The sequence below is a fragment of the Paramormyrops kingsleyae genome, chromosome 20 (assembly GCF_048594095.1).
Source record: "Paramormyrops kingsleyae isolate MSU_618 chromosome 20, PKINGS_0.4, whole genome shotgun sequence".
In the NCBI taxonomy this organism is placed as follows: Eukaryota; Metazoa; Chordata; class Actinopteri; order Osteoglossiformes; family Mormyridae; genus Paramormyrops; species Paramormyrops kingsleyae.
The window spans coordinates 835,518-863,096 of record NC_132816.1 but is presented as its reverse complement, the minus strand read 5'-3'; the positions used below and the strand labels follow the sequence as shown (position 1 = coordinate 863,096).

Sequence of the window (27,579 nt, the reverse complement as noted above, 5' to 3'; positions counted from 1 at the left end):
GACTGAGACAGACAGATGCCATGTCAGGTCAGCTGCAGAGACTAACTGGCTTAAAACCAGCCGATTCAGCCACTGGCATGCGAGGCAGGCAGGTCACTCCCATCGAGGGCTCTTAACCAACAGGCAACAGCTGGCTGAGCTAATGAAGCAGGGCCGGCCGGCCCAGGATGTGCCCGTCAAATCAAACCTATTCTTTTTATCCGTAAGGTATCAGAATAATCCAGCCTAATTCTCTATAGAAAACAGAAAACTATGCAATTTGTTTATGATGTGAGCAAATGTGTGGTTGTAACAATGAACCAGGCCATAAAATACAATTTAAAAATGTCCACTTTGATAACATTATAAGCATATAAGATCACAACAAAACTCTGCAATCTGACATGTACCGCTGGAAAATGGTTGGTTTTACTAATAATACAAACACACAGATTCTATAGATATAGTCCTACATACTAAATATAACTATTAATATATTAATTACTATATTATTATTAATATAACAGATCTTACATGAAAGAATGTACCTCGTGCCTTTTCTCTCTGACATATTTTATTCACTAGCTTATACCGTAGTCAGTCAGTACAGTCCAGTCCCCATACAAAACTCATTACCCATAGAGCCATCACCACTGACAACACAATACTCTGAGTGTCTGCCAATTACATCGCCACGGCAACACCTCAGTCACTTCAGCATTAGCTGCTACGCTCTTCCAGTCCCCAGCTTCACTTTTGAGCATCACTGAGTTGGACAGAAGTTTGACAGGATGTCGGCCAAATGCTGATAATGTCCAGGCTGAAGCTTACAGACACAGCATCACCCCTAGACCTCTAATACAGGACTCGCACAAAATATGTGTGTCCTTATGCACCTATTGACTTCAATAAATTGCATAAATTCCTCATTGATATCTAGGATACCCCAAGCCTTAGATTTGCAAATTTTCACTCAAAACCTGAAGCAAATGAACACCGAATGGCCAAAAACACAGCCTGCTTACTATAAATAGTCGATGTCTAGAACAGGGAATGGAAACCAAAATCAGATTTCCTGCCCAAGAGAAGTTTTCTGCTAAAATGTAAAAGCCCTTCTTCATCCATTAAGGAAAAGCATGTGCAGACATGGTCCACCATGGCCCATCACACGTTGCTTGTCGACCAATCAGATGGCAGCGATCCCCCGGATCCTAACCATTAATCCTCAAAGGCCAGCGAAAGCCGCAGCTGGAGCGCGGGGCCGGGCAGCCCCTTCCTGTACCCTTAAGCCCAAACCTGTCTACAGGAAGCCAGCAGGAGCAGCACCCCCAAAGTCAGGTCACACCACAGAATTTGCTACCATCATGGGGAAAATAAACATCCTCATTTGTCAAAGCCAACCATTCTTCAAACTTAGCGAAAACACACAACCTCCACAGATGCTTTTATTGTTACCATGCAAAGGAATACTCCATAAATTGCTATAAACTATGTTATTTCCTACATTCACATCAACACGATGACTCCTACATAAACCTGTTATCAAGTAGGACTAAGAAAAGTGAAACAGAGCTCAATATGTTCCTCTTTCCCAGATCGTTTTTATCGTCAGTCGGTGTTGAAGCCTTTCCACCCAGAACAGGACAAGTCAGCTCATAAATCCACAGCGCCACCTTAAATCATGCCAAAAACTTCATGTTTTCATGAAATGAACAGACTGTCTGTCTCGGTCCCTCTTTCCACTTGGTGTTTAAATTCTGAATATAAACCATAAACTACAGAGGTCCTATTCCAGGTTGTATTTTCATAAAACCAAACAGGTCTGGAGAGTGCTGACAGCAGTGGCTGTGCTTATTTCAGAAGGGGTACCGGGTTTTGTTGCTGACGAGCTCGTTTTCGTGGTACCACTCCACGACGGGAGGTGGTTCGGCGCTGAACTGGCAGTGGAAAGCCGCTTCTTCGTTCCGCAGCACCACCTGGTCCTGAGGGATCACCGTCGGCTGAGGGAAGCTCTTATCTGAGGTGGAGAGATGGTCACCAGATCAAACAGCCAGGCGGATGGGAGAACCCTGCCGGTACAGACCCCAGAATGAAGCTGATGCTTCGATGAGCTGGTCCAAGGTGGCAGCAGTATATACAGGGTTTTAGGCTGAACAGGTCGGGAAAGGTGACAATTGGCTCAGCCAAATGGTCAGGATCCAGCGGTAAACGGAAAACATGCAGACGATAGGAGGTGCAAGAGGAGCAAGAGGAGGAGGAAGCGGACTTGGGGAGGATGGGGGGTTAGATACGATGAGGGAGGAAAGCAGGTGAGCCCGCCCTCCCCCCATCTTTGGCCTCACATACCAGTCCTTATTAAAGGCTGCCAACAGACATCAGCAGTGAGCTTCAGGTGGGCACACATCAGCCATGTCTGTCCGTAAGGGGGGGGGGGGGGGAGGCATTCACCGATCTCACCAAACGTGTCGCAAGATCCATAATCAAAGGCTGATGGGTACGAGTGCAGTTTATCTGATTCAACAGGCAACCACATCCTGCAAATACGGCAGGAATGTGCTCTCCTGTAGGTAAGACCGGCCGTGTCGAGTTCCCCGACATGCTGTGGCAACACGACCCCAGATGCTTTACTCAGACAGAACACTATCATATCTCAGGGCGATTCAAGCTCCATGACTTTGATAAGTTGCTGTGACCTTGAAATGACCTTCATTATATTCAGGTGATGCATCAAATCACAGAATTCCCCCCCCCAGCTGTCTAACAGGCATTCTCAGTGCCAGAGTGAGTCTGTAGTACCAAAGAGGACCAAACATATCCAGTCAGGCCCAGATCTTCATCCTGTCAGATGCTTCTACTGCAGAAAAAGGTTCTGCTTTGCAACCTGGTGTTACAAATCATTTTGTGCCTCAACACAGTAGGATTCTGTGACTGTGATCAGAAGGTCACAGGTGGCGAATCCCATGGCCAACTGAGCAAGGGCTTAAACCCCTAATTGCTTCAGGGGCACCGGACCCTGGCTGTTCCTACACTGGGACCCACACGCTTACTCTTGCCTGTATGTGTCTCATGGAGAGTAAGATCACCATTCTATCCTATAAGGCAGTGTATCCCAATCCGGTCCTCGGGGACTCACAGCCGGTCCATGTTTTCCTCCCTCTGAGTTCCCTAGCAGACAGTCCACATTTTTGCTCCCTCCCAGCTACCCGGTATGGAGCAAAAATGTGGACTGTCTGTGGGTCCCTGAGGACAGGATTGGGAAACACTGCTGTAATGAGATTCCTGATAGAGCTGTAATGTGATTTAACACCAGTGGCCCAGAACCCGAGAGCGGCAAACAGATGCAATGAGGGGGACTGCAGAGGTGGCAGCGAATAGTGGCTGTAGCTCACCGACGATGCCGAGGGTGAAATTGCTCTGGCTGCAGAGCTGCCCAGCGGCGTTCTTGCCGCAGCAGGTGTAGACGCCGTTGTCGTCGGGGCTGGCACTGGCCAGCGTCAGCGTACGCTCTTTGTTGTTGATCTGGTGGCTCCTCTCTGTGAGTCGGGTGCCGTCCCGGAACCACTGACATGTTGGGCTGGGGACAGAAAGGGGGAGGCTCAGAGACGGGGAAGGTTTGGGGTGACCTCTCGGGGGGTGGGGGGGTCATGTTTCTTACCGGGGGTGTCCGTCGATGTGGCAGCGCAGGGTGACCGCTGAGGAGCTCTGGATCTCCGCCTCCGACGCTGGCTCCTTCAAAGTCACCCCCCCGCTCTCCAGCCCTGAAAAGAGCAGGATGTGTTTTTTACATCATATTAAATGGGAAAACCTTTTAGTCTCGAATGCATCTCACTGAGGGCAAGCTAATGCAAAAAAAAATAAAATAAAACACACTGACAGCCATGCACCATACTACTCAAAGTCCAAAGAAATGGGAAAAAAATATAGAGATTGAAAAAGACGAGTCCGGAATCCTGAGTGACCCCGACATAGAGGCCATCATCCTAAGTGCAGGGTGCAGACATGTCTGGGACTCCATGTGACTTGGTCAGGTGACCAGCAGAGCATAGCACCAGAGGTACTTTTCCAGCACGGGCCCAGTGCTGAGACCCAATTGAATCACAAAATTCAAATGTTTCCATAGGAGGTTGCTGAGTGACGAGTGAGGCTTACAAGGCTGTTAGCGAGTGGCTTTTCAACAGTTTATTCAAAGATGGGAATGTGATATGTCCAACGGGAAAAAAAGAAATTCATAAAACGATTACAAACCATAAGGTAGGTAGGAATCACTTTAAATTAAGAGCATGGGGGAAAAAAAGAAAAATAGCTGTGATCTTGACTGCTTAATCAATCACAGTCAGGTCTATTATTTCCTCTGCGGCTTACAGAGGCTGTTAGCTGGCCCTTCCTCACTGAGCTAGGGGGTCTGTAAGGGTATCTGGGTAGGTTCTCAGCCCTTCCCATCTCCTCCGATATAGCCCTGATGGATGGGAAATTCAATGAGAAAAAAATGGCTAAAAAAATGGCTTTTAACATTGCTGGAAAAGTGTGGCAGGTGGGGGAGGGGCCAGTCACGGTGGAGGTCAGCCTGCCCATGTTTATGCACTGATATTTCCCAATGGCTGCTGTTTCCTCTGTGGGGGATTTGGGTGCCCCCCCCCGAGTAACTCCAGGAGGCCCACTGGCCTTGGGCAGCCTGTAAAGCAAGCAGACACACTTCTGGTGTGAGGCCAGGAGCCCAACGAGAGATTACAGGTGGGAGGGCTGGGCACAAGACCCCCTGACTCAGTGAAGGCTGACCTTTAGCTTATGAGTACTGACACTACACTGCCGTCACTCTACACAATGCTGAAATTTCTATGTAACTACAGATCTATGCAGATCACGCAGAGGTTAAACAGTCTGCTTACTCAAAGTCTTATGGCAAAAACCTTTAATGCAATACACTCCTAGGTGGCATCCGGTATACATGGCTACTGTTCCTTTAAGAGCAAATAAAGTTTCTGTTCAATGAATGCTTAGCTTAATCGCAGACTTCATATTTCTATACTTCAAAAAAAGGTCTGTCAGCGACTGTAAAAAAGTTGGCTTTGTCCTTTGAAAGTGGTTGATGATAGTAACCCATACACACCGCAAGGCAGTAAAAACATCCCAATGAACATACCAACCGGCATGCTATTTGAATGATGTTACCCAAACATAGCAAGATTTGAAATTTAAGGTTACCCATTAAAGTGACACTGAGGCACTGCTTCACGGAAATGCCTACCAGCCCCCCAACCCCCCCAATCAGACTGCAGTGAGGGTATTACAGCTACGCTCAGAACCATGTATTCAAATCAATCTGTCACCTCATAAGGAGAATGTGTACAATGGAAAAGACTCCGGGGGATGAAGTTCTATTGTGGGCTCAAATGACATCATTTGAAATAGCATGAGATTAACCGTTACCATGGCAAATGTTTTCCATTAAAAAAAAAAAGGCGCAGGCTTTAAAATGCAGCCAATGAGAGGACAAAGGATCCCACTGTAGTGCAGACACTAAAAACGTTTCAAAGGGTCACTCCGTTTTTATTTATGACTGGCTAAGTGCTGCAAAGTGGCCTTTACAGTCAGAATTATTCATTTTCATCATTTCCAGCAGAGAAAAATCCAATTGTCCATCTAATACATCCACTCTGTAGCGACTTAATACGTGAAGCACAGGGGTTAAATGTCAAAAAGACCTGAGTCTCAATAATAAAGAGTGCCGAGAGGCAGGGGAAGCTGACAAATGTGCCGGCGAATGATGGGGCCAAATAGATAATGTACAAATGGAGAAGAGGAAAGGGACTGACACTGCAGCACGTTTCCCCAGCGCTGCCATCGCCGCAAAAAGGCAGAAGAGGAAAGGGACTGACACTGCAGCACGTTTCCCCAGCGCTGCCATCGCCGCAAAAATGGAGAAGAGGAAAGGGACTGACACTGCAGCACGTTTCCCCAGCGCTGCCATCGCCGCAAAAAGGCAGAAGAGGAAATGGACTGACACTGCAGCACGTTTCCCCAGCGCTGCCATCGCCGCAAAAATAGATCTATCAGAGTCCATCAGGAGCTTACATCAATCAGAAAGTAGAGTGGCATGATCAATAACAACCAGCAGAGGAAGGCAGTCCCCATCCAACAGGGCACTGGAACTGTAAGCCAGGGCATGGGGGCTTTCACTGGGATGGAGCCAGACTCTCTCAGTTCCTCCCAATTTAGTTATGCAGGCCTAACTGGTCAGGGAATGACAGCTTTGTCAAGAACCATAAGACGATGGAAAGGGGGGGGGGGGGAAATCAGCAGTTCAGAAATATTTGGGTGATCGCAGCCCAGTATACCAGCAGGGCACATGCATATGTTTTAAATGGGAGGGGGATGCAGCTGTTTATATTTAATCGAAGGCAGTCGACCTATAAACAGTGCGACTGTGGTTGGGGCTCCCCCGGTCTCCTGTGGATGGGCTTTCCCCTCCATAAACAGCTTGCATATGACTGGGGGGGGGGGATCTCCACATGACCTCAACACGCTAACTACATACTAACTACACTGCCGGTCGGAGGGTAGGGGTTCGCTATATGAACCTCACATGCTACTACACAGGGAAGGGATTCCCACGTGAACCTCACACGCTAAATACACAGGGGAGGGATCCCCACGTGAACCCAACACACTAAATACACATGGGAGGGATCCCCATGTGAAACTCACACACTAAATTCACAGGGGATGGAAAACCCATGTGAACCTCACACGCTAAATACACAGGGGAGGGATTCCCACGTAAACCCAACAGGCTACATACAGAGGGGAGGGATCCCCATGTGAACCTCACACGCTAAATACATAGGGGAGGGATTCCCATGTGAACCTCACACGCTAAATACATAGGGGAGGGATTCCCATGTGAACCTCACACGCTAAATACATAGGGGAGGGAAACCCATGTGAACCTCACATATTAAATACACAAGGAAGGGATCCCCATGTGAACCTCACATATTAAATACACAAGTAAGGGATCCCCACATTAGGGCTGGGCAATATCATATCGATATTATATCGCGCATGCGCAATAATCACCAGGGCTTCAGATGACAGACGAAGATTTGGCCGGACACCAGGTTTTCGGTGAAATACGGACATTAATTTACACCCATAATTTGGTAAGAGGATTAGTAGTATGGGTAAAATATTAATGAAATGCGTTTTGTGATACCCAAAAGTTAGTAATCTGTATAAACTTTATGTTTCTTAAATTTGACTAGCGGAGCACCCCACATAATAGTGTTTTGGTATACTACGGTTTGGTATACTACGGTTTGGTATACCTCAGTGCAATATGCACTGAATTCGTGGTGAAGAAGAGCAGCCACGATATCTTTTAAAAGAGGAGATCTAGTGGATAAACAACGTAAAAAGACGTCGGCGGTGTGGTGGTACTTTTTGCAGTTCAAAGTCTGACACATTTATGAAACATAAGGATATGCCATTTTTATACTAATAATGACTTTTGGACATCATACAAAGCCTCATTAATATTTTAACCATACCACTAAACTGCTTAAAATGTGGGCATAAATAAATGTCCGTATTTCACCGAAAAGCTGGTGCATGACCAAATGCTTTGTCTGTCATCTGAAGCCCTGGTGATTATTGCGCATGCGTGATATAATATCGATATGATATCGCCCAGCCCTACCCCACATGAACCCAACACGCTAAATACACAGGGGAGGAATCCCCACGTGAACCCAACACGCTAAATACACAGGGGAGGGATACCCACGTGAACCTCACACGCTACATGCACAGGGGAGGGATACCCACGTGAACCTCACACGCTACATGCACAGGGGAGGGATCCCCACGTGAACCCAACACACTAAATACACAGGGGAGGGATACCCACGTGAACCTCACACGCTAAATACACAGGGGAGGGATCCCCACGTAAACCGCACATGCTGACTGATCCCGATGAGTCTCACTTCAGAAAGCCCCACTCATACCCCAGGAGATATTTCTAGGTGCCTATATTAAACTCCTTTGCAGCACATTCCTGCTTTTTCGGTCTGTAATCGAAAAGTTTTATCAGGGTCATGTGTTTCCAAACATTTCTCCTCAGAGTTACTGAAGCCGTTTCTGTTGCTGGCCTGTGCCGATTGCGGATCCTGATTAGTAGATCGCTTTGGTGCCCAGGGCGGGTTTCCAGCACACAGTGTTCAACAGCACATTAACAACTTATTTAGAACAACATTTTGTAAAAAAAATCCCCCCAGTTTTGCATGGCTTCGCTCGAATTTCCCTCAGTCTGTCTGCCCCCATCTATGTTCTTGGCAGCGAGGAAGCGGAGAATTTCCAGCGTGGGCGTAAGGCCTGGGGGGATGGCGCTGCAATGTCAGTGGTTCGGCACCTGGGGCCAGGACGGGCCAGATGGGCCACCGAGACCAGCAATCGGGTCTGTCTCTTTCAACACGCCTCTCTCTGTGTTGACACACAAACACCATAACACTAACTGCGTGCCCTGGGGGTAGCTTTACATTATGACTTGTGAGCTTGGTGGAGTGTGGGCATTCTGGCAGGCATATACCAGCAAACTCTGAATGCGGGAGTTCGGGACATTAAGGTCCACAGCCAGAATGAAAACAGAACAGTGACGGAAACACCACTGGACTACATTTCCCATCAGCACCTTCAACAAACATCTGCAGAGCTGCTATTATTTGAAACTCCACCCAGGTCAGCAACCAAGGTCCACTTTTGCTGTGCTCCATTTTTTAAACTCCCCAAACAAGACCTAGCTCCCCCTGGCACCTCCCTACCAAAAACAAGCAGCCGATTCACAGCATCTCTTCACACCAACTACAGAAACACGCTGCCTTCTGCTGACCCCTCTTGTTATCGGATGCATGTGGCTAAACTACAGGCAATTAATCTTTGCAAACTGTATAAAAGGGGGCCTTTGTCTGACCTTCTAGGTTTATTTTCCTTGTCTAATGGCTCATGTTCCCCTCATGCCTTCACAGCTGCAGTGCCTTTCATTTGTGTTTCTAAAATACAGGTTTAAAACTGAAGAAAGAAGGGGGAAAGAAACACTTGAACAACATGTTGTTTTCAAAAACGTCCCGCAGACAGAAGCGTGAAAAGGCAGCGGGGAAGACAGGAGACTGGATGCAGTCGAAGAGAGATTCCCTAGTGAGACCACAGCATCAGAGGTCACTGGCAAACAAAGGAGGCAGATCCAAACAGCCGCTTAGTGGATACTATCGGATCGGGGGGGGGGGGGGGGGCAGAGACAAACAGGCTCTTATGGGGGGGCTGCTGGAGCACGGATGCTTCGGGCTAGAGTTGTGAGATGTGGATCTCCTCAGAGAGACATGAAAGCAGCGAGAGGCCAGGAGCACGAAGACAGAGGGAGAAGGGGAGTGAGATGAATGAAGGAGTGAGATGAGTGAAGGAGTGAGATGAGTGAAATATAAAATGCAAGCTGAGAAAATAATAAACCGCCAGCAAGACAGGAGTGATCTATTACTTTCACAGCCACAAGAAGCCTTTGGAATAACAACAAAAACAATGCAAATGTGTTTATTGTGTTCATTATTTGTGTTCATTTTTAAATGAGGAAAGAAATCATGGATGTGTCCCGATGGAAAGACAAATGAATGACTGAAGGGTATTTTGTGACAAATGGCGCATCGGATCCACTGGCGGACAGGAGAAAATTTCCCCACTAAGATTGGAAGTGCTCCTGGCGTGTCATGACAAAATGTATTTTTAAAATGTATCAAGTTAATAATGAAGGCGTTTACACATGTTCCGACGGGCAGGCTCACATTTGATGTTGAAGGAGGCGTTGGTGGAGCGGCTCTCCTCGCCGGTAGATGTGTGGCGCGCCACACATTGGAAGCTTCCCGAATCCAGACGACGGTCAACAATGGTGAACTTGAGGTTTCCACCTTCCTGGAAGCGCCGCTGCGTGTCTGTCACAGGCTGGCCGTCGTGCAGCCAACTGTAGTGCACGTTGGTGGTGTCGCTGACCTCGCAGCGCAGCATGGCACTGCGGCCGTGCAGGGCATCCTGCGATTTGGGCTCTTTGGTGAATTGGATGGGTGAGGCGTGCGTACACAGCACTGCAGGATTGTGGGAAAGAGAAGAGGAGATGGCCGTCAAACTAGCGCTGCTAGTAATATTTATACGTTTCATTCAATTTACCTAAGAAATTCCAGGAGTTTCTATATGGTGACCCGTTCTGCCTTCAAAAGCTTCATTTTATGGAGATCAGTTATAAACAACAGTCTTTACAGTCCTACAGGATCACTGACCAGAGAAGGAGCCGTCCATGAGGTATTTATGCCTGAATAATTGCTGCCAGCGCTAATATTGTGCTGCACTCCATCACAAATCCCTCTGTCTCCATTTGCATTGAATTTGCGGGTATGCAAGGAGAAATGGAGAGCTGGGTTCCTGTAAAAGCCCAGAGGATTGCCCTGGAGACAAACAGTACCGCTCGACGTGCAACCCATGTCACAACTTTTAATGCGGTGTCACAAGCATTTGGGTAAGCATTAGAGTGCCAAGCTCATTCAATTCTGAATTATTATCCAACGGCCAGCGAGCCTCGGAATGCAGAGTCCGATTTAACGAGGTGAGACTCGCAGACCCAGTACACCTATAAACCATCGTTTACTTTTAGTTAACTTGGAAAACCGGGGCCATGCTACAGGCCTGTCCTGGCCCTGGGTAACCCCAGCCCACAGGTGGGGTATAGGCAAACGTGCCGCTACCACACTGCAAGAGGCATGACGGGTCTGGAATGCGCCAGCTGGCCATTAAGCGGTGAGGACAGACACGGTACGGTGCAGTGCGGAGCTCAGGAAACCATGCCACTCTGGAATGTGGCTCCCAGCCAGCCCCTGCAACCTCCCTTGCCCATCGACACACATGGATGATCCCGAATCAGTGTGGACGAGCCGTCATTCTGTGGCACCGTTGAAATCATAACTGAGGTGCTTGTTTTGGAAACTGGCAGTGAGGGAGGGGCACCCAAGGTGCGAGAGAAACCGAGGGAGAGACCCAGCACCTGGGACTGCGACGAGGAGGCATGCGTCTAGACGGAGGATGACTAACCACAAAGCACCATTCTTCCTCGCTCTCGCCAAGCACTGCCCCCCTCCTCCCCCCACTGAGGGCATGAGAAGGTGAGTTCTCTGATCTCAGATCAGCGTTCTGTGGCACAACAAAAGACCAGCCACTCAAACACGGGCTGGGGAGGACGGAAGTGTCTGATTGGAGAACACTAAGCAGTGACAAGTATACTTATGGCAGATGTCTTCTTTTTAAGGATTCCCATTTAAGTGTGTGCATGACTGTTGGGGCATGAGTGCCAACAACAAACAAAGGACACACATAGTTTTATAGCTTCTCGTTTCAAATTCTTCTTCCATTTTGGAGGAGGATTACGAGTTTGGATAAGAGGACATTTGATCTGTTTTCTCTGCCATGATGTGAGGGGTGATGGGCGGGTCATCGCCTCTGTCCGCCCCCCCTGCTGTTTCTCCAGACGCTGACCCCTTGAGGAGCATCAAAGGCACAGAGTCCAAGCTCAGCACGGGATACATGGGTCGGACCCAGCACCTGGGGGCTAAGCACCTCCTATCTGGTGTTTTCGCCCTCACACCTGGTGGAGGCACCCATGAGCCCCCCAGCACACCTGGGTCTGAGCCCTGCCCCCCCCCCCCCAGGTAAACTCAACCTCCCTGTGCTGAGTGACAAAGAGCGATAATTATTATGAGAGAGAGCCTGCCACTCAGCACGCACTGTGACCATTTAATGAGTAAGCGCTGGTATGACGTTATTAGAAACCCAATTCACTCTACACATTATGCCTGAGGGATATTTTGTAGAAAAAAATAGTACTGATTAAAGTTTCTGGCGTCCTGTGAGTGAATCGCAGCCACTCAGCCTCCTCACAACCCTGACCAGGATAAGCGACTAGAAGATGGCTGGATGATCAAAGGTGACCCTAAGATAGTTTCCCACTGGAGACTTCAGAGGGATTTCCATCCAGATTACAGGCAGAGGAAACAAAGCCATTCATCTGTTCATTATAAGTCTATTAGTGTCTTCAGATGACCACAGCCATTGAACTGTCCTGGAACTGCAGTGGTTTTAATCTAAAGAGCAGAAACTGCCGCCCCCCCAAAAAAAATCAAAAGATGTCTCAGGAATTAAAGAATTAGCTTTGCTTACAAAGGAGCAGCTGTCTCTCCATAAACATGTTTCATGTGTGCCTTAAAGCCCCCTAAGCCCATGACACACAGAGATGGTGACACAAATAAAATCTGCCTGAAAAGCACACTTTCTGACCAAAGTGTCCGACCAACAAAAGCCATACTGACACGTCACTAATACCGAAAATTCAGGCAGGCACAAAAGAGGTCACTATGAAGGGTCCATCATAGGTCCTCTTCCCAGAGGAACAGAAAGACTAATGCTCACAAGACAGCTGAGGCCTGTCCTATCAATGGGGCACAAGAGGGACAGCTAAATAGGCAGCCCTACCTCCACCCTGTCCCACCATGTTTTGCCACACAGATAAAACAAATGAGACCCTCTCACCCCCCCCCCCCCCCCCGCTTTTCACCCGGAACCCTGTGGGTGGTGTGGGCCCCGTCGGGCACAGAGATGTTCACCCTGTGGGTATTGGCATGCTAAGAGGGCCGGCCAAGCGGTATCGCACAAACGGTCCTTTCAGGAACAACGCGACTTCAGAGACAAGCTGAGACCACCGGGGTTTGGGGGAGTGGGGGGATAATGAGGTGGAAATGCTCAGATAAAGTATTTCAACGAGGTATGCAGGACAGGGAAGCCATGCAGAGCAGAGAGGCTTATTAGGGAGTAAGTATGTCCATTTCCTTAATGGCACTTCCAGTGGGCACAGAGTAGCTGCTGTCCACTCACAGCTGAAAGCAGAAATACCTAGTGATGTTATGCAGAGTGTAAACAAAGGCAGGCAAGCAGCGCACAGACGGACGGACAGACAGACAGACACACACGCAGATACACACACAGACCTGTAATCATGTCTTTGTGGGGACCACTCCATTTCTATGGGAAAAATGCTAACTATTACATATCCATATGTAACCAAAAAAGTACAAGACTTTTGGCATTTTTAGGTTTTTGACTGCATTTACAGATTTTTAGAAAATTAGGTTTTTGCTTATAAGTGACCATCGGACCGAAATGCACCATGACCTTCTGGAAAACTCCGGAAAGCCTCTTAAGAACTAGAGGGCTTTTTTAAGGTGCTCAGAGACAAGGGCCCTCTGTGAGCTGGATTGGCTCCCCATAAATGTGCATGCAGGCGAATGCAGGCACATGGCTGCAGAAGCACAAGCTGGCACATTAGACACGAAGGCAGCAGACTGAGAATGGCGAACGGCGACAGCTGGCGGCCACCTGCGAGACGCCCGCCGAGAACTGACAGCCAGGGCAACGGAAACGTACACATGCATACGATATTGGAACAAAGAGGATTCAGACATGGCTGGATAAGAGAGATTCTAACCAGAGGCACTGCTCAATTACAAACCGCCTGAAAGCAGAGACACGAAAGCAAAGCTCTTCTTTAGGACTCGCTCTTAATCTGGTCCCAGCAGCTGTAATATCAGGTGAATCATCTGGGAAACTACGTCAGCTAAATTCACCGACACACAGTCAGCTGAATTCAGTCTCGGAAATGTAATATTATAAATGGATTTGCACCCGAGTGACAAAATCAGTAAGGGTCACTGTATTGAAAGACGGTAATGCGCCCCAGTGCATGGATCAGTGGGTTGGGACCCACTTCGTTATACTTCACCATAACGTGTGGTAACCGGTTCTAATCCCATGGTCGGCAGAGTGGTTTCACCGTTAGACCTTTGAGTGACGCCCTTAAACCCCAGCCACTCAAGGGACTGTTTTGCTTTCTGAAAAAGTGTCAATACGGATTAAATCATCGGCTAAATGTGCGTGGATGGATGGAGGCATCCCTGTGGCTATAAGAAGGTCTTTCACATCGTCAGAGAATTGGGGGGGGTGATAAAAGGCATGAAAAAACCCCAACATCCTGTAAACAGATCCCTAGGAAGTCAGGGACAAGCAGGCAAAACAGACTAGGCCATTATTTAATGTTAAAAAAAGCACATTTTCTTCTAAAAGTCCACAGATGGCTTTGCACATGAGAGCACTTTGTAGTGCTGCCATTGGTTCCGCCGGGCTGCTGTCAGCTGAGCGGGAGGCTTGCGGGCAGCAGGTCACATGGTGCACGGAATAACGCGGGACACCTGAAGGGGGGGAAGTAAGTCTGCACAGCAGCGCGGGGGAGTGTGTGGCGCCATGGCCGGCCTGCGGGGGGCGTAACACCCTGCCTGATAGAGCATGACGCCTCTGCTACTAATGACGTCCGGCTGCTGAAGGTCGCTGCCATGGCAGCTGGCATGAACACCTCACATGAGCTTCACTTAGAAAGGAGCAGAACACTAAGCAGACAAATACACTGGGGTCTCATTTTGGGGGGTGGGGCAGCAGCAAACACACAAAGGCAGCTGATGCAAGGTAAAAATAAAATCATCATCATGATCATCCTGCATGACATGGCAGCATTTTCAAAAAATATCACTGTGCAAATTAAACTAATCTGAAGTTCCAAAGAAAGGGGCTACAGCAATTTTCAACAGTTCATATCCCCCCCCCCCCCCATCAACAACAGAATATCCTGGATTATCTGCCTGCAAGATGACAATAAGGAATCTCCTGCTGCTGCTTATCCAGTACGCTGGTCAGAGAGACAAACCGCATGGTGTACACCGCCTTCAGAGAAGCTGAGGCGCCTCGGATCTCCGAAGGAAAGCGATCTAAACGGAGACTGCAAGGAAAGCCAGCAGTTCTCCCTTTGGACGCCTTCACACCATCGACACCTTAGCACCTCCGTCACCGATGCCCCCTCCTCCCCAGAATCACCAGACCGTTTAAACTTGTGTGGCTTTCCAGGAGAGTCGCAAACAAAGCCAAATATCTTACACCCGTGGCGATTTGGCAGCCTCTCCTGATGGCAGACAGGAATTCCTCATTAACGACACTAGCATAAAGTAGCCAGGGGGCGCTAACGCGTTTAGGCACCTGAGTCAAACAATGGCCTCTTTTCACAGGCGAGGCTGCTCTCACACACACACACACACACACACTTCACCCCACCTGACCATTCAGCAGCATGGACGTTGGGCCAGCACTCTTATCGCCCCTCCAAAATGTCCCGCGAGAACAAAGACGACATTCAGAGACACTAAGGGCTCCGTGGAGGAGCCCGCAGACAGCCGCACTTCAGTCGGCAGCCCATTGTTTTTCTGTCCCCTACAAATCTTTAGATACCATAATGAAGCCGCCACTTCAGCGGCCATGTCTCCGGTGAGTGATACGGTTTAACTTACAACTTAAAGGCTGAAATGAGTCTGCTGTGTGACCCAGCGCCTGCCTGAAATAAAACATAATTTGTTATTTACACTGGAATGTGTTTTGCAGGATAGGGTACGTGACAGCTCTCCTGCTGCATGGTGGGATATGTGTAGGCTCTTCCATTGCATGATGGGATATGCGAGGCTCTACCGCTGCATGATGGGAGAGCAAAGCTTGGGGTATGAGCGAGGCCTAACTGCTGAGCCACAGACGACCCTCCCCAGGGCTGCTGTGAGACATCGTTGATACAGCACGGCTGCCACATATGCCAACACATTGCGGAAATACTGGGGGTCCGGCCTGCCCATGCCCTGGTTTGGGTGTCACGAGACAGGCTAAGCCTCAGCCCACCCCTCATTAAAACCGCATAACTACTCCGTAGTCACCTACTTTCAAATAGCGCGAGACTTTCCTCCTGTATTGCTTCCACTAATTTACTAAAAAAAGAAAGAAAAAAAAAACCGTGTGTCAAAGCTAGCTGAGTCCGAAGGAAAACAGAGCAGTTAGCCCTGGTGTCTAAATTCACTGCGAAATCCAGCCATTGTGACAGTGCCAAATGTGCACTGGAGGTGCAAACAACACGTTAAATAACTCCTAATCCTGTTTCCTGGTCACGATTAATCAGCCCGTTTTCGTGCAGAAAAGGTCAGAGTCGAATGCTTTAAGATGGGTCTCTTTTCAAGGAAAAAAAAACACAAAAACAACACAGATAAAGCACCAACTCAGATTATGGAGTGAAGATGTTTCATGTCCCATTCTGCTGTCTGTTCTCCATACATGTGGCTGGCCAAAGCCACTGAACAGTAGAATCACAATTAGGACCCCATTGCTGAAGACAACAAATTTAAAAACTACGAGAGGCAAACAGACCAACATCTGAGCTCTTACCAGAAGTGAGGAGAGAGAACAAAGACAACTAAACTGTATCTGTATTTCTTACAATATAAAAAAACCACAGCTGACTACAGCCCTGCAGGTCTGTGAAAAATGTATTGATCAATTATTTATGGTTCACAGTAAGATACAGCGTTTAACACAGTCAAAAGACACATAAGCGGGCATCCCTGCTAAAAACTGTATGAAATGGAGGGATTAACAGATGCACACTTGAGAAGAGAGGGCCACGGCACGACTAGAGATCATGTTCAAGCTTGACGCTCTTCAGGACCGACGTCCCGGTCAGCCTTTCTGCCAGGCACACAGATACCAGAGGTGCAGGGAGGGCGGCACAGAGATCTAACACAGACATGGCACCATACTCATCTGCTTATTAGCCTTAAGCTCTGCGAGTCTCAAACCTTCAAAACAATCTTATTCTCTTATCTCTTATTTTCAAATCAGCACTAAAATGTGAACGGTTGCTGTCAGAGTGGAATATGGCTGGGATTTTCTTAGAATAACTAGGTTTCTCCTCCTGCTTCGGGGCCCACTTGAGAAGGTGGAGGTGCACTTCCAGCTACTCTTGAGAAATAATGCACAGACTCATTTTTCAAAGCTCCAAGCCTCCCACATCCCAGTGTCGGCCCTCTCTTCCACCTACAGCCTGCTTACACCCCATCTAAACCTTTCAGAAGAGATGTTAGCAGTGCTCTGGCGTTGCCGTGACAACCGCCCATTCTCATCTCACCCTCCATCACTCTCTGGGATCTGGTTTCAGTCTCCCTTAAGGCAACCCCAAAAGGGCCCTCTCACGACTCATAAACCGACGAGCGGCGCCCCCCACGGCCTGCTCCTAAGCGTCCTCGCTGCCCCTCTTCCTCAGCTTCCTGCCCCGGCAGCTGGACTCCCGACGGGGGAAAAGGGTAATTATGACTCAGAGACCCATGCCACGTTTTTCCAGCCTTTGATCAGGCAGATGGCTATGATGAACCTTGAAACCAATGGGTCTGAAAATAAGCACTCGCATACTCGGCATAACACATGCCAAACTTCCTTCCTTTAAAGCCTAAAAATCGTCCATGATGGAGGCAGCCGTCAGCTCGGCCATGTAAACAGTTTTTAAGCGCCCATCATAAAAGCTCACTGTCATAGGACACTGCAGCCCCTAGATCACCAAATTCAGCTGCCAGCGAGGCCCTGCACCCTGGAAAACAGGCTATGATGTCATGTTTGACTGCTGCCCCAAGAAAATCATCTGCTGTTCTCTCTGCATCAAATCAACAGGAAGCAAAAATGACCCAGACAGTGTAAGGAGCGTAATGGCCAACACTGCTACCAAACAGAAAAACAAGCAGCTTCTGTGCAGTTAATTAACGCAGGCTATTGTTGGACTATTCAGTAAGTATCTGACATGAGCTTCATGGGAGGAGGGTTCAGTTCTGTGGGGTGGGGTGGAGCTTTGGCATGATCACCACTCCTCTGAAAAGCAAGACGCCGAGGCTGACAAAGGACTCTGCCTCAACACGGCCTAATGAACCGGATTACCGCTCCGATCATTGCCATTCAGGTAAACAACTCAGCGGGAAATGTACAAGTGTGGTCTGCTCCCAGCTACAGCGGCTGAGAAGCGCCACCCCCACCACCACCAACACGTCCAGTGACAGAAAGGGTTTCTTTCATCATTCCTAAGAACATGCAGATGTTCCTAATGTAGGTCGGTGACAAGGACAGCCACAGGACTGGTCCCTGTGTTCAGGCATTCACACGACGACAGGTAATAACTGCTTATAACAGAACAAATACGAAACAATGCTTCACTGTAAGCACCATGGCTGTCTCTAGGAGCTTTTGAAACCTTTTTATCCCCAAAATACTACTTGTATAAACATTTGGATGCACAAAGAGGCCAGAAATCCATGCCAAGTACATAAAACACACATTGTCTTTGTTAGTACCCACAAAAATATGTGGTATACAAGGCCTTAAGCAATAACTGAATAGCGTGAAATGTAAACACAATGCATTTTCTAAAAAGTTTATTCAATATAAAATTAACATGTAATTTGAAAAACCAGCTATAAAAACCCCAGTGGACAACTGGTGTCACTGCAACACTGGAGTAACTGCAGTAGCATGGATAAGTTATAACATAAGCTTGCCGTTCGAGCCCACGCTGAGGAAAGAAAAACAAGATGGATCCTGAAGACGGGTTAGCTCAAAATGTGTGGTGAGCCCCCACCTCCACACGGGGGAGGAACGAGCCTCCAAGGCCACAATGAGATCCGCCTCTAAAATTAGCTGAGCTACATTATCAAATGTTTACATCTTCCACTGTGTGCCATTGGCTATGCATCTGGCTATCAGGAGAGCAGAATGCATCTCCAAGAAAATAAGACACTGGGAGTCGCTTTTCTAATCACCCACAAACGCCGACTCCTTGGTAACTGCGCCTGGTGATTTTGCGGGGCTGGCCCAGGATGCACCCCCACAGGCGGGCGGGGAGGCGAGGCAGCAGATAAGACAGCAGTTAATCATGGCTGTTGTGCGGCAGCATGTCAGACATTACCGTAGCTCATAAAGCGGCTGCTGACAGCTGAGCAGCCCTCTCACATCACACATGAAATGGGCCCCACCAACACAGAGAGAGGCCCGTAGCCTTAATCAAAGGAATGGTTATGTCTGAGGCCCTTCTTAATAAAAAGACATCTTTTTTCCAGCTTTTAACAACCAGTCGATGTATTATAGCCAAGCCGTGTCAGGATGGGTAAGGACCGGCACGTCTCCCCCAACGTGTTCGCTGTCAGCCGCTGGGTCATACTCTGGGTGCTGGCTGGCAATAGACAAGAGCAGCAGCATCTGCCAAACAACCAGAGATGAGGCTCAGCAGTGGGGGAGACGGAGGAACCGTCTGTGGTGCACTGAAGGTAGGGACCGGCGGCTAAGTGCAATGACAGGAGCAAAGTATAGAAGCTATCCCAAAATGATGCATTTTTCTGTTCATTTAAATCCTTTTCAAAGACAATAAAGGACATTTCCTACTTTTTCATCCAACCTATGCCTTCTCATAATTTGTCAAAAACCGCGCTGAAATTATCCATCGAAATGCAATGATTTATCAATGGTCCCCCCATCAATTTTCTCAGAATCCAACAAAACAAATGGCACTAAACTAGATAGCTAGCTTGGAAAACACTGAGAGATGAAAGGGGACCCTATTCATGAGGTCACACCTCTGGGGACATCTCTGCTTCTGTATTACGCTGTGGAGCTTCACCAAGCTGCAGGCACAAATGCGGTCAGACCTCAGGCATTACCGAGAGGCGCCCAACTCGCTCCTGATGTTACAGCAAAATGACAAGAGGAGGAGGAAGCCAGCCATCTTTAATCAGAGAGAATTCGCACAAAACACCAAGCCCTAGACCTCTTCTTCATAGGCTCTTGCAGTGTGGACACCTACTACAAATAGGACGCAGCACTCAGTCACTGGACCAGTGGTAAGACCTGACAAATGTAAGACTGTTTAATGTAAACCATAAAAGCCCAGTGTTATAGATACTGGGCAGTTCACGTGAGCCACGCTTTGTCACATCGCTGTATACTGCTAAGGAGTAACCAAAGTGAACATAACTAGTACATTATACATATCTAGGAGACACTTTTATCTGAAGTGACATTTTTTTAAGGGTCTATTCACAGTAGTTGATTCGTACTGTACCCAAACACATTTCACCCCTAAGTCCAGTTTGTCTGACTAGTGTGATCACTATGCCGTACCCGGGCTGCCTTGTAGAGTTGGGCCCAGGCACGGTTCAGTTGGATTGGGCACAGTACTCATCTAGAGTGATTGTTAACCATGCCCCAGCATGGAACACAGACATGACGTGAACGATGTTCGAGTTCTGATCGAATTTTCCCCATAAGAAATAATGGAAAACCATTGGTTCCCGACCCCAAAAATTACACCTAAATGTTTTTTTTTTAGCATTTAAACACAAAATGAACAGGATAAAACAAGAAGAGCATATACTGTACTAAAAACAACTAAGCACATTTATCAAAACAGTAATTTAATAAGAAAATAAATGTATCCAAGCAACGTGTAAAGTTAAAAAAAACCAATGTATCCTGCCCCAATCGTCCGCTCCTTCCGTGTGCCACGCCCCCTCGTTAACCTCCTGTGGAATACCCATGTGATCAGCTGTTTCTGCTTGTTGTCATTAGTCCTCTGTATTTAGTCCGCGGTTCAGTTGGTTTCCCCAGTTCGGTCATTGTATTGTCCGTCTGCGTTTTTCCTGCCCTATTCCCCGTATTCCCCGATACCCTGACGTCTGCGCCTTTGTCTCCATTCGGTCCCCGCTCGGCACGACAATATTATTATAATCAAATGAATTAATGGTTTATTATTCATGATATTAAAATAATTAATAAGAAATCTTTATTTTTAAATGTATTTTATTATTATATAATGCTGTTACTGTCTATCATTGTTTAAATGTATTTTTTACTGTCTAAATATATGTATTCATCTAGTGTAAACATGCACAATTCTATCACAGCGAATGCAAGGCTGAGACTGAAGCATTACCCCTTTGTTTCCGCTGAGAGGCGTGCCGCGTGACTCATTTCCCTGTGCGCGCAAGTTATCTTAGGTCGGCATTTACGGTTCAATTCAGATTGAGTTCTAGGTCATTTTTTTCCGAACTGGTTGGTACGACCTTTAAGAAATTCGAGTTCTAATGAGTTGAACTGAGGTACCACTGTATATATATATATTTATGAGCACATCTTTGTGTTTACACGTAGGTGTTCAAATTACACAATGGGACGTTTTATTTCAACTGTCTTGAAGCTCGACAAACATACAAATACAAACTTTCATGAATAAATATTACGAAAATATCAAGTAATTGTCTTCCTAATACATAGCATGGTGCATTTTCTTGTTATTTCTAGTAGAACTCCTGCCAAGTTTTGTGCGTTTTTCTATCCCTTTATTTGTAGGCTTATAATAAATTAATTATAAAATTAATATTTTTCCTCAGAAGGGTAGTATGTGGATCATTGCGGAAGCGAGTATGTGCTTTCTTTTCCATCTAATGTGAATACCGATGTTTTATAGACTATTAGGGGGGCATATTGGTATAAAATGGTTGTGTCATTGAGCACAGGATTACTCTGGAATACCTTAACGCACTTAGACGACCAAATCAAGAAAGTTCTCTTGATTGCAAGGATATGTGATTCATGTCTGTGCATTATACCTATCCAAAGTTACGAGCCTGGGATTAATGGTCGTGAAAAACAATACATTTCGCGTTTCTCGGGTTTTAAAGGTTAATAAAATTTATGGCAAAGGGATCACTTTGGTCTGTGACAGAGGTACAGTGTTTGCTGGGAATTAAGGATGACAAGAGTATTCAGGAACAACTGGATGCAACACACAAAAACTCAGACATCTGGCCACACGGAGGTGATGAAAGCGCTCGGCCCCGAAATGTTACACACAGACGAGAGGGTGAGTGGGGAGGGGGACAATCGTGCTCAGGCACAGTACAGGGCAACCAGGCCAAGTGTGAGTACTGAGCAATTGGGGGTTAAGGGTCTTAGAAAGGAAAACTATTTCTACTGTTTGTGATGTTAGAGTATGATAAGTTTGCATCTCTATTAAGCCTGATTGAAGTGTCACTTGTTTGATCCTCGTCTAGTAGATCCTGAACTTCAGGGCAAGGGGAGGACCTAAGAAACTTTACACACTTCCCGAAAACTTAAGATGCTGTGCACAGGTAAGACATTTCTGCTGCTTCGCTGACACACACTTACAAATGAAACTGCTATTAAATATGCTGCTCATCATTTTTCATACCTTTCATAGCCAACAGAAATGTCTGCTAAAAAAAAGGACCAAGAAATGAGATCCGGCTGTTTGTGTCGTTGGGCAGGAACCCAAGAACAAACTCCAGTCACAAAAGACAACAGCGATACAGTCCGGTTTGCTTTTCACTATAAACACAGATATTAATGTATTTGTTGAAGTTCTGAATGGGAGCAGGGCACAAAACGGTAAACAGTAACAAATATCAGGGGATACAGATCGCAGAGTGAAACATGCTCTATCCCTTAAGTCAAGAATTTGAAGTTAAATCCTTCCCCTGGTTTTCCAGCCGCTGGGGCCAAGTATGATGCATTAAGGGCCATAAAAAGCCATCATTTTAGCATTTCAGAGCTGCTTTGATTAAAAGCAGGGCTGAGCTGCTTTGGGGAGGGGGCTCTCTGTAGAATAATGGCCAAATGCTTATAGATCACATAGGTTTAAACACTGGCATTAGAATAAAAGATGTCTTTTGGCAGATGGTTTGAGGATAAACAAGAAGATGAGTCTGTGAAGCTCATCAGGGTTGGTAAAGGATGCTTCTGTCACTGAGAAATTAACAGCAAGAGATGGTCAGGGATACACCATGAAATGATGGGCAGACTGGACTTCTGCTGTATAGAAACTTCAAGCAACAAGAACCAGTGGACTTCACAGACAAAATGTCAAACTCGTATTTTTTTTCAATTATTGATGAAAGACTGGCTGTGGAAGGATTTTAGAGTAATTGTGTGCTCTGCAGCACAAAAACATTTCATCTAGCTCCGTTGAAAGGTAGTGCCTCACAAAGTAGTGCTAACCTAGAAAGCCTGCATAGAAAATGGCTTTCACAGCTGGCCGCTTTGTGAGTTACAACACAGATGGCAAATGTTATTATCCCTGGACAGACACGGACAATCAAGGCAAATCAAGAACAGAATGGGGACTAGCAGTAAACAATCAAAGACCTAGGGGTCGCTATTTCAGTATCAATGCCGGAGCTGATGGCCGGCTCTCACCGACACACTCCTGGCTATAATGAATCTACCATGACACTGACGACTCCAGGAAAGCATGCGGCTAAAATAACAGGCTGTAGATGGTGACCTGCAGAAGCGGCCAAACTTCATCCGACTCGAAAGCAAAAGTCCACCTTCCCACAAGTCATTGGCTTTCTCTGCTAGATTAAGGAGCTTTGCGCTAAAAGCGAGAGGTGTAGTGATGCGCGGGTCGTCTCGTAACCCGCGGACCCCGTGGGGCGGGTTGGGGCGGGTAAAGAAAGTGTCACTTTATTTGCGGGGTGGGCTGGGGCGGGCCAAATAATTTCATAAAAGCGGGACCCGCGGGTTGGAAAAAAACCCGACCCGCGCATAACTAGAGAGGTGCCCAACTCTCCACTTCACACTGTGGGAACGACGGAGCGGCAATTGGTGGGATAAAATGTGAAATAGCGAACGAGTGTGACGAAGCCAGCACCGCTCTCTGGTCCCGCTGACCCACTCCATGTCCACGAGGCCGCACAGGACTGTTCTCCAGCGGGTCCTCTCCTACAAGCATGGCCGTCTCTGCAGTAACTCCAAATTATTTAACCCCGGCCAACCCCCAGAGGGCCTGTCCTCTCGTATTATATTAACGAGTGACTTTATCTGCCGTGCATGGCCGATTTAACGTTCCACTATAGCTAATAAAACAGCCTGTGCCAGGATGTACGGCCACACACAGGCCGGGTTCTCAGGGTTCCGGGGCAAGAAGCTCTGAGACGGGACTGCATTGGCCACTCAGGCCATCTGTTCTCGATAACGGCCCCACACGTGGGGCTCGACACCAAGACGTTTCGACCTACACAGTCTCCCGTTATGACGCCCTTTTTTTCCACCAGTCTGTAGTACAACAAATATTCTAGAATAGAAATATTACTTGTGAGGGCTTCACGGGGTGGTCTTCAACTACTCCAATCCTCTAGGAGGCGCTGTGCAAAACAACAAAAGTACAGTGATCCCATGCAGTCAAAAGGCGGCCCCCAGAACCTTAGTGAACAAAGGACAAACAATACTGGAAAGGGATAACTGCAGAATCATTCTGAGTAGGGATGAAAGCAATTAATCGATTATCAATTAATTGTCGATAAGAAATTACTCGATTAAAATTTATTTATTTGTAATTAATTGTATTTTGAACCCATAATTCCTTGCCAGTCCTCGTGGGGCGCACTTGACGCCAGACGTACTTGACGCACACGCGGGAACACAAGCAAACAACAGATAAAACAACAGATAAAAGAGAAACGGTACACAGAGGATGAAGAGGGCAAAACGGAGTGCAGTATGGAGCCACTTCAAGTTGGTCAATGACGACAACGACGCCAAATGCACAATATGTGGAAGTATTTTGAAGTACAACAATTCCACAACTTATACGTATACAGTAGATGGAACCTATTCAGAGGGAAATTCAGCTTCTCAGAAAAATTGCCCCTTAGCAATTAATCGATCATTGATCGATAAGATGAAACAACTATTGATTAATGAATTACTCAATTTGCATCCCTAATTCTGAGGCTCAAATAGTTTATGGTAGGTAGAGATCTGTTAACTGAAAATGGCAAATGCCAGCACAGAACTTCATTATGTTTTCGAAGGTTTACAGATTTCTAAAGCTCTAATCAGTTGATTGATTCATACATACACCTCTGGTGCAACTCAGAGTCAGACACATCATCAGTGATGTATCCTGGGGTCATTGGGTGTTTCGGGTCTCACAACACCATACACCCTCGCCCAGGCGACCAAGCCACAGTTGATCAGGCCCTGGCTTGTGTCTGAACAGCCTGTATAGTATAGCGGATTAAATATTAACGAAATTAGAATTCTGTGGAGTTTGACATTTTTCTCTGCAGATCTCGTCACTTAAACCAAAGATAGGGAAGCTTTTCTGCGGGGACACATCCAGCCCTATCAGTCTTACAGCCACATGGTCACAGGACTGGATATGAAGGTGATGAGAGAGGATGACTGCTGGCTTTCCCCAAAGGCTCCCCCTCACCCCCAGGATACCAACCACCAGAAATATATTAAGCGAGCTGTCAAATGTAGAGCATAACTGCCAGGCCAGGCAGTGCATGCGTTTCTGGGATTTCTGGCAGATTGTTATTTAAAGTGGATGTGTAAGCTGTACATTGGAAATGAGCCAAGCATTCAGCTCCCCCCCCCCCCCCCCCCCCAAAGGACAAGCGACAAACCTCCTCTGAGTCTCCCAATGGCCTTGCTAACACAGATAAGCGTGCATCACTTAATAAGCTCCTCTGCCAGTACAGGGATACCCATGCATATTTGATGCTTCCATACTTAATCTCTGACATTTATGACTCAATCAATATGAATTACTTTGCCAGGAGGGAAAGTGTCGGGGTGACCTGATATAGATCCACGCTGCATACCTTCAAGGAGTTAAACATGCATGATGCAAGGCGTGTGGAGGAATGAGACCAAGTCAGTACATTTACATACACACCAAGATAATCGAATTATTACTCTAGTCCATCTAAAATCGGATTTTTAAAGCACACGTAAACATGTTAGTCCGACTGAAAGACACCCAGATAAGGCAATTGGGAGTTGCATTTACTCCTGCATGTGTACGTTCAATTGGACTCAAACTGGCCTAGGCGCTCTGTGCAAACTCCACAGTCCCCCCCACCCCGGCGGGCTTTGACCTGGAAGTAACAGAAGAAGCACGGAGCACGGCAGAGAACATACAGCACGTACGAAATGTACAGCACTATAAAGCTGAAAATTTGAAAAATGGCTGTAGTAGGACTGGATGACGTGTGATATTAATACCAACATCGCATATTCTTATATCACTAGTGAGCATAGATTAAGATCAGGCTATTTCTTACTTCAATTTGGTACGGATATTAAGGCACAGGAAGTTTAAGTATCGCTAAAAAGTTTTTACTGTGTCATAGGAAAAAAAGCTAGCAAGTTTTGCAACTTTAATGAGTATTCCTTTTCAAGATTATCTAGTATATGTTTAAAAATCAGTTTAACGTTTACCTCCGCTGCTTTTGCATGACCGCTGCATGCGTTCTCTGAGACAATCATGATTATTTTCATCCTTGCTGTTTAAATCTCTCCTAGATGGGTTCGTAAGAAATTTATGTTGAACTCTTTTTGTTCCATAAACACCCCAATATTTATTACAACAAAGTCACATTGCAAAATCAGAAACTTTTCCAATACTGTGCTGTCATAGTATATTACATAAAATACTTTATGTTATCCTGATCTTGAATCTGTTCTTCCGACCAGATCACAAAGCTTGTCCATGCATCAATTATTATTAATGTTATTATTTTTTACATCTGTGATGTAATAGGTTAACCGGAAAAAGCCCAGTACTAACAAGCTGAAAGGAGCTATATTGCCACCTATTATAGCAGAGTCGGAAGTGGAGCGTGAACAGAGAAATAATGTTTTTGAAGCATCATAGAAACACATAGGCTGACTTGAATAATCTGATAAAAACAAAAACAAAACAAAACAATAGAAGCCCAATAGAAATCATCACAGAAATTCTAATGGTTTCCATTATAATACCATTATGAACCATTAACTTTTTCAAGCATTACAAAATAGTCATTACAAAATTCCTTTTTGTAGTATGTTTTGGGCATTTTTCCAATAGGATTTAACACCAATAAAATCCATCACATACCAGTATACACCATTAAAACCAATGCAATTCCCATTATAACCATTAAATCCAATGCTTATTTTCTACTGTGTTTTGGGCAGGGATCTATTGTTTTTTTTTGTTTGTTTTTTTTTTCAAGCAGGGATACATGCCTCTGTGAAGTTTCTTATTTACTCAAGTGATCTGAATTCCCTAGTTCAATTTTTATCAGATTATTCAAGTCAGCCTATGTGTTTCTATGATGCTTCAAAAACATTATTTCTCTGTTCACGCTCCACTTCATCTGCCAATGAATTCAACGATCTTATCAGATCTCCAGCCGCCATGTTTCAAACGATCTAAACGTAACACGCTTCCGCCAATCCCCGCCGTGACGCAATGATTGCCGTAGGGTAGGCGTGGTCAGCTCGGAATGCATTTTCAAAGCCGCATTGAATTTTGCTACAAATATCCCACGGCGTCATGATGAAAATGCAATCGTAAGTGTCCTAACTGTTAGTCTAAACGCATTTAGGACAAATAACATTTAAATGATAATTCTGCTACTGTTTCTGCTTGGACACGCTACACATATCAAATCAATTTGGGTTATACATTTTCATTTTAATTTTGCTACTTGTAAAGTGCATACTATTTTAATGCTTTATAACTTAAGACTACTGTTGGAAATGGCAAATGTAAAT

The 27,579-nt window shown here is 46.3% G+C and overlaps 1 protein-coding gene across 1 annotated transcript in view; it reads right to left on the bottom strand.

Moving 5' to 3' along the window:
• LOC111836879 (inactive tyrosine-protein kinase 7-like) overlaps positions 1–27,579 on the bottom strand; it is a 73,342-nt gene that overhangs the window by 15,896 nt on the left and 29,867 nt on the right. The window contains exons 2-5 of the mRNA XM_023798525.2: positions 9,810–10,106; positions 3,635–3,737; positions 3,369–3,553; positions 1,849–1,996 (exon numbers count right to left, since the gene is read on the bottom strand). Coding sequence (XP_023654293.1) covers positions 1,849–1,996; positions 3,369–3,553; positions 3,635–3,737; positions 9,810–10,106 — 733 coding nt within the window. The remainder of the gene's footprint in view (positions 1–1,848; positions 1,997–3,368; positions 3,554–3,634; positions 3,738–9,809; positions 10,107–27,579) is intronic.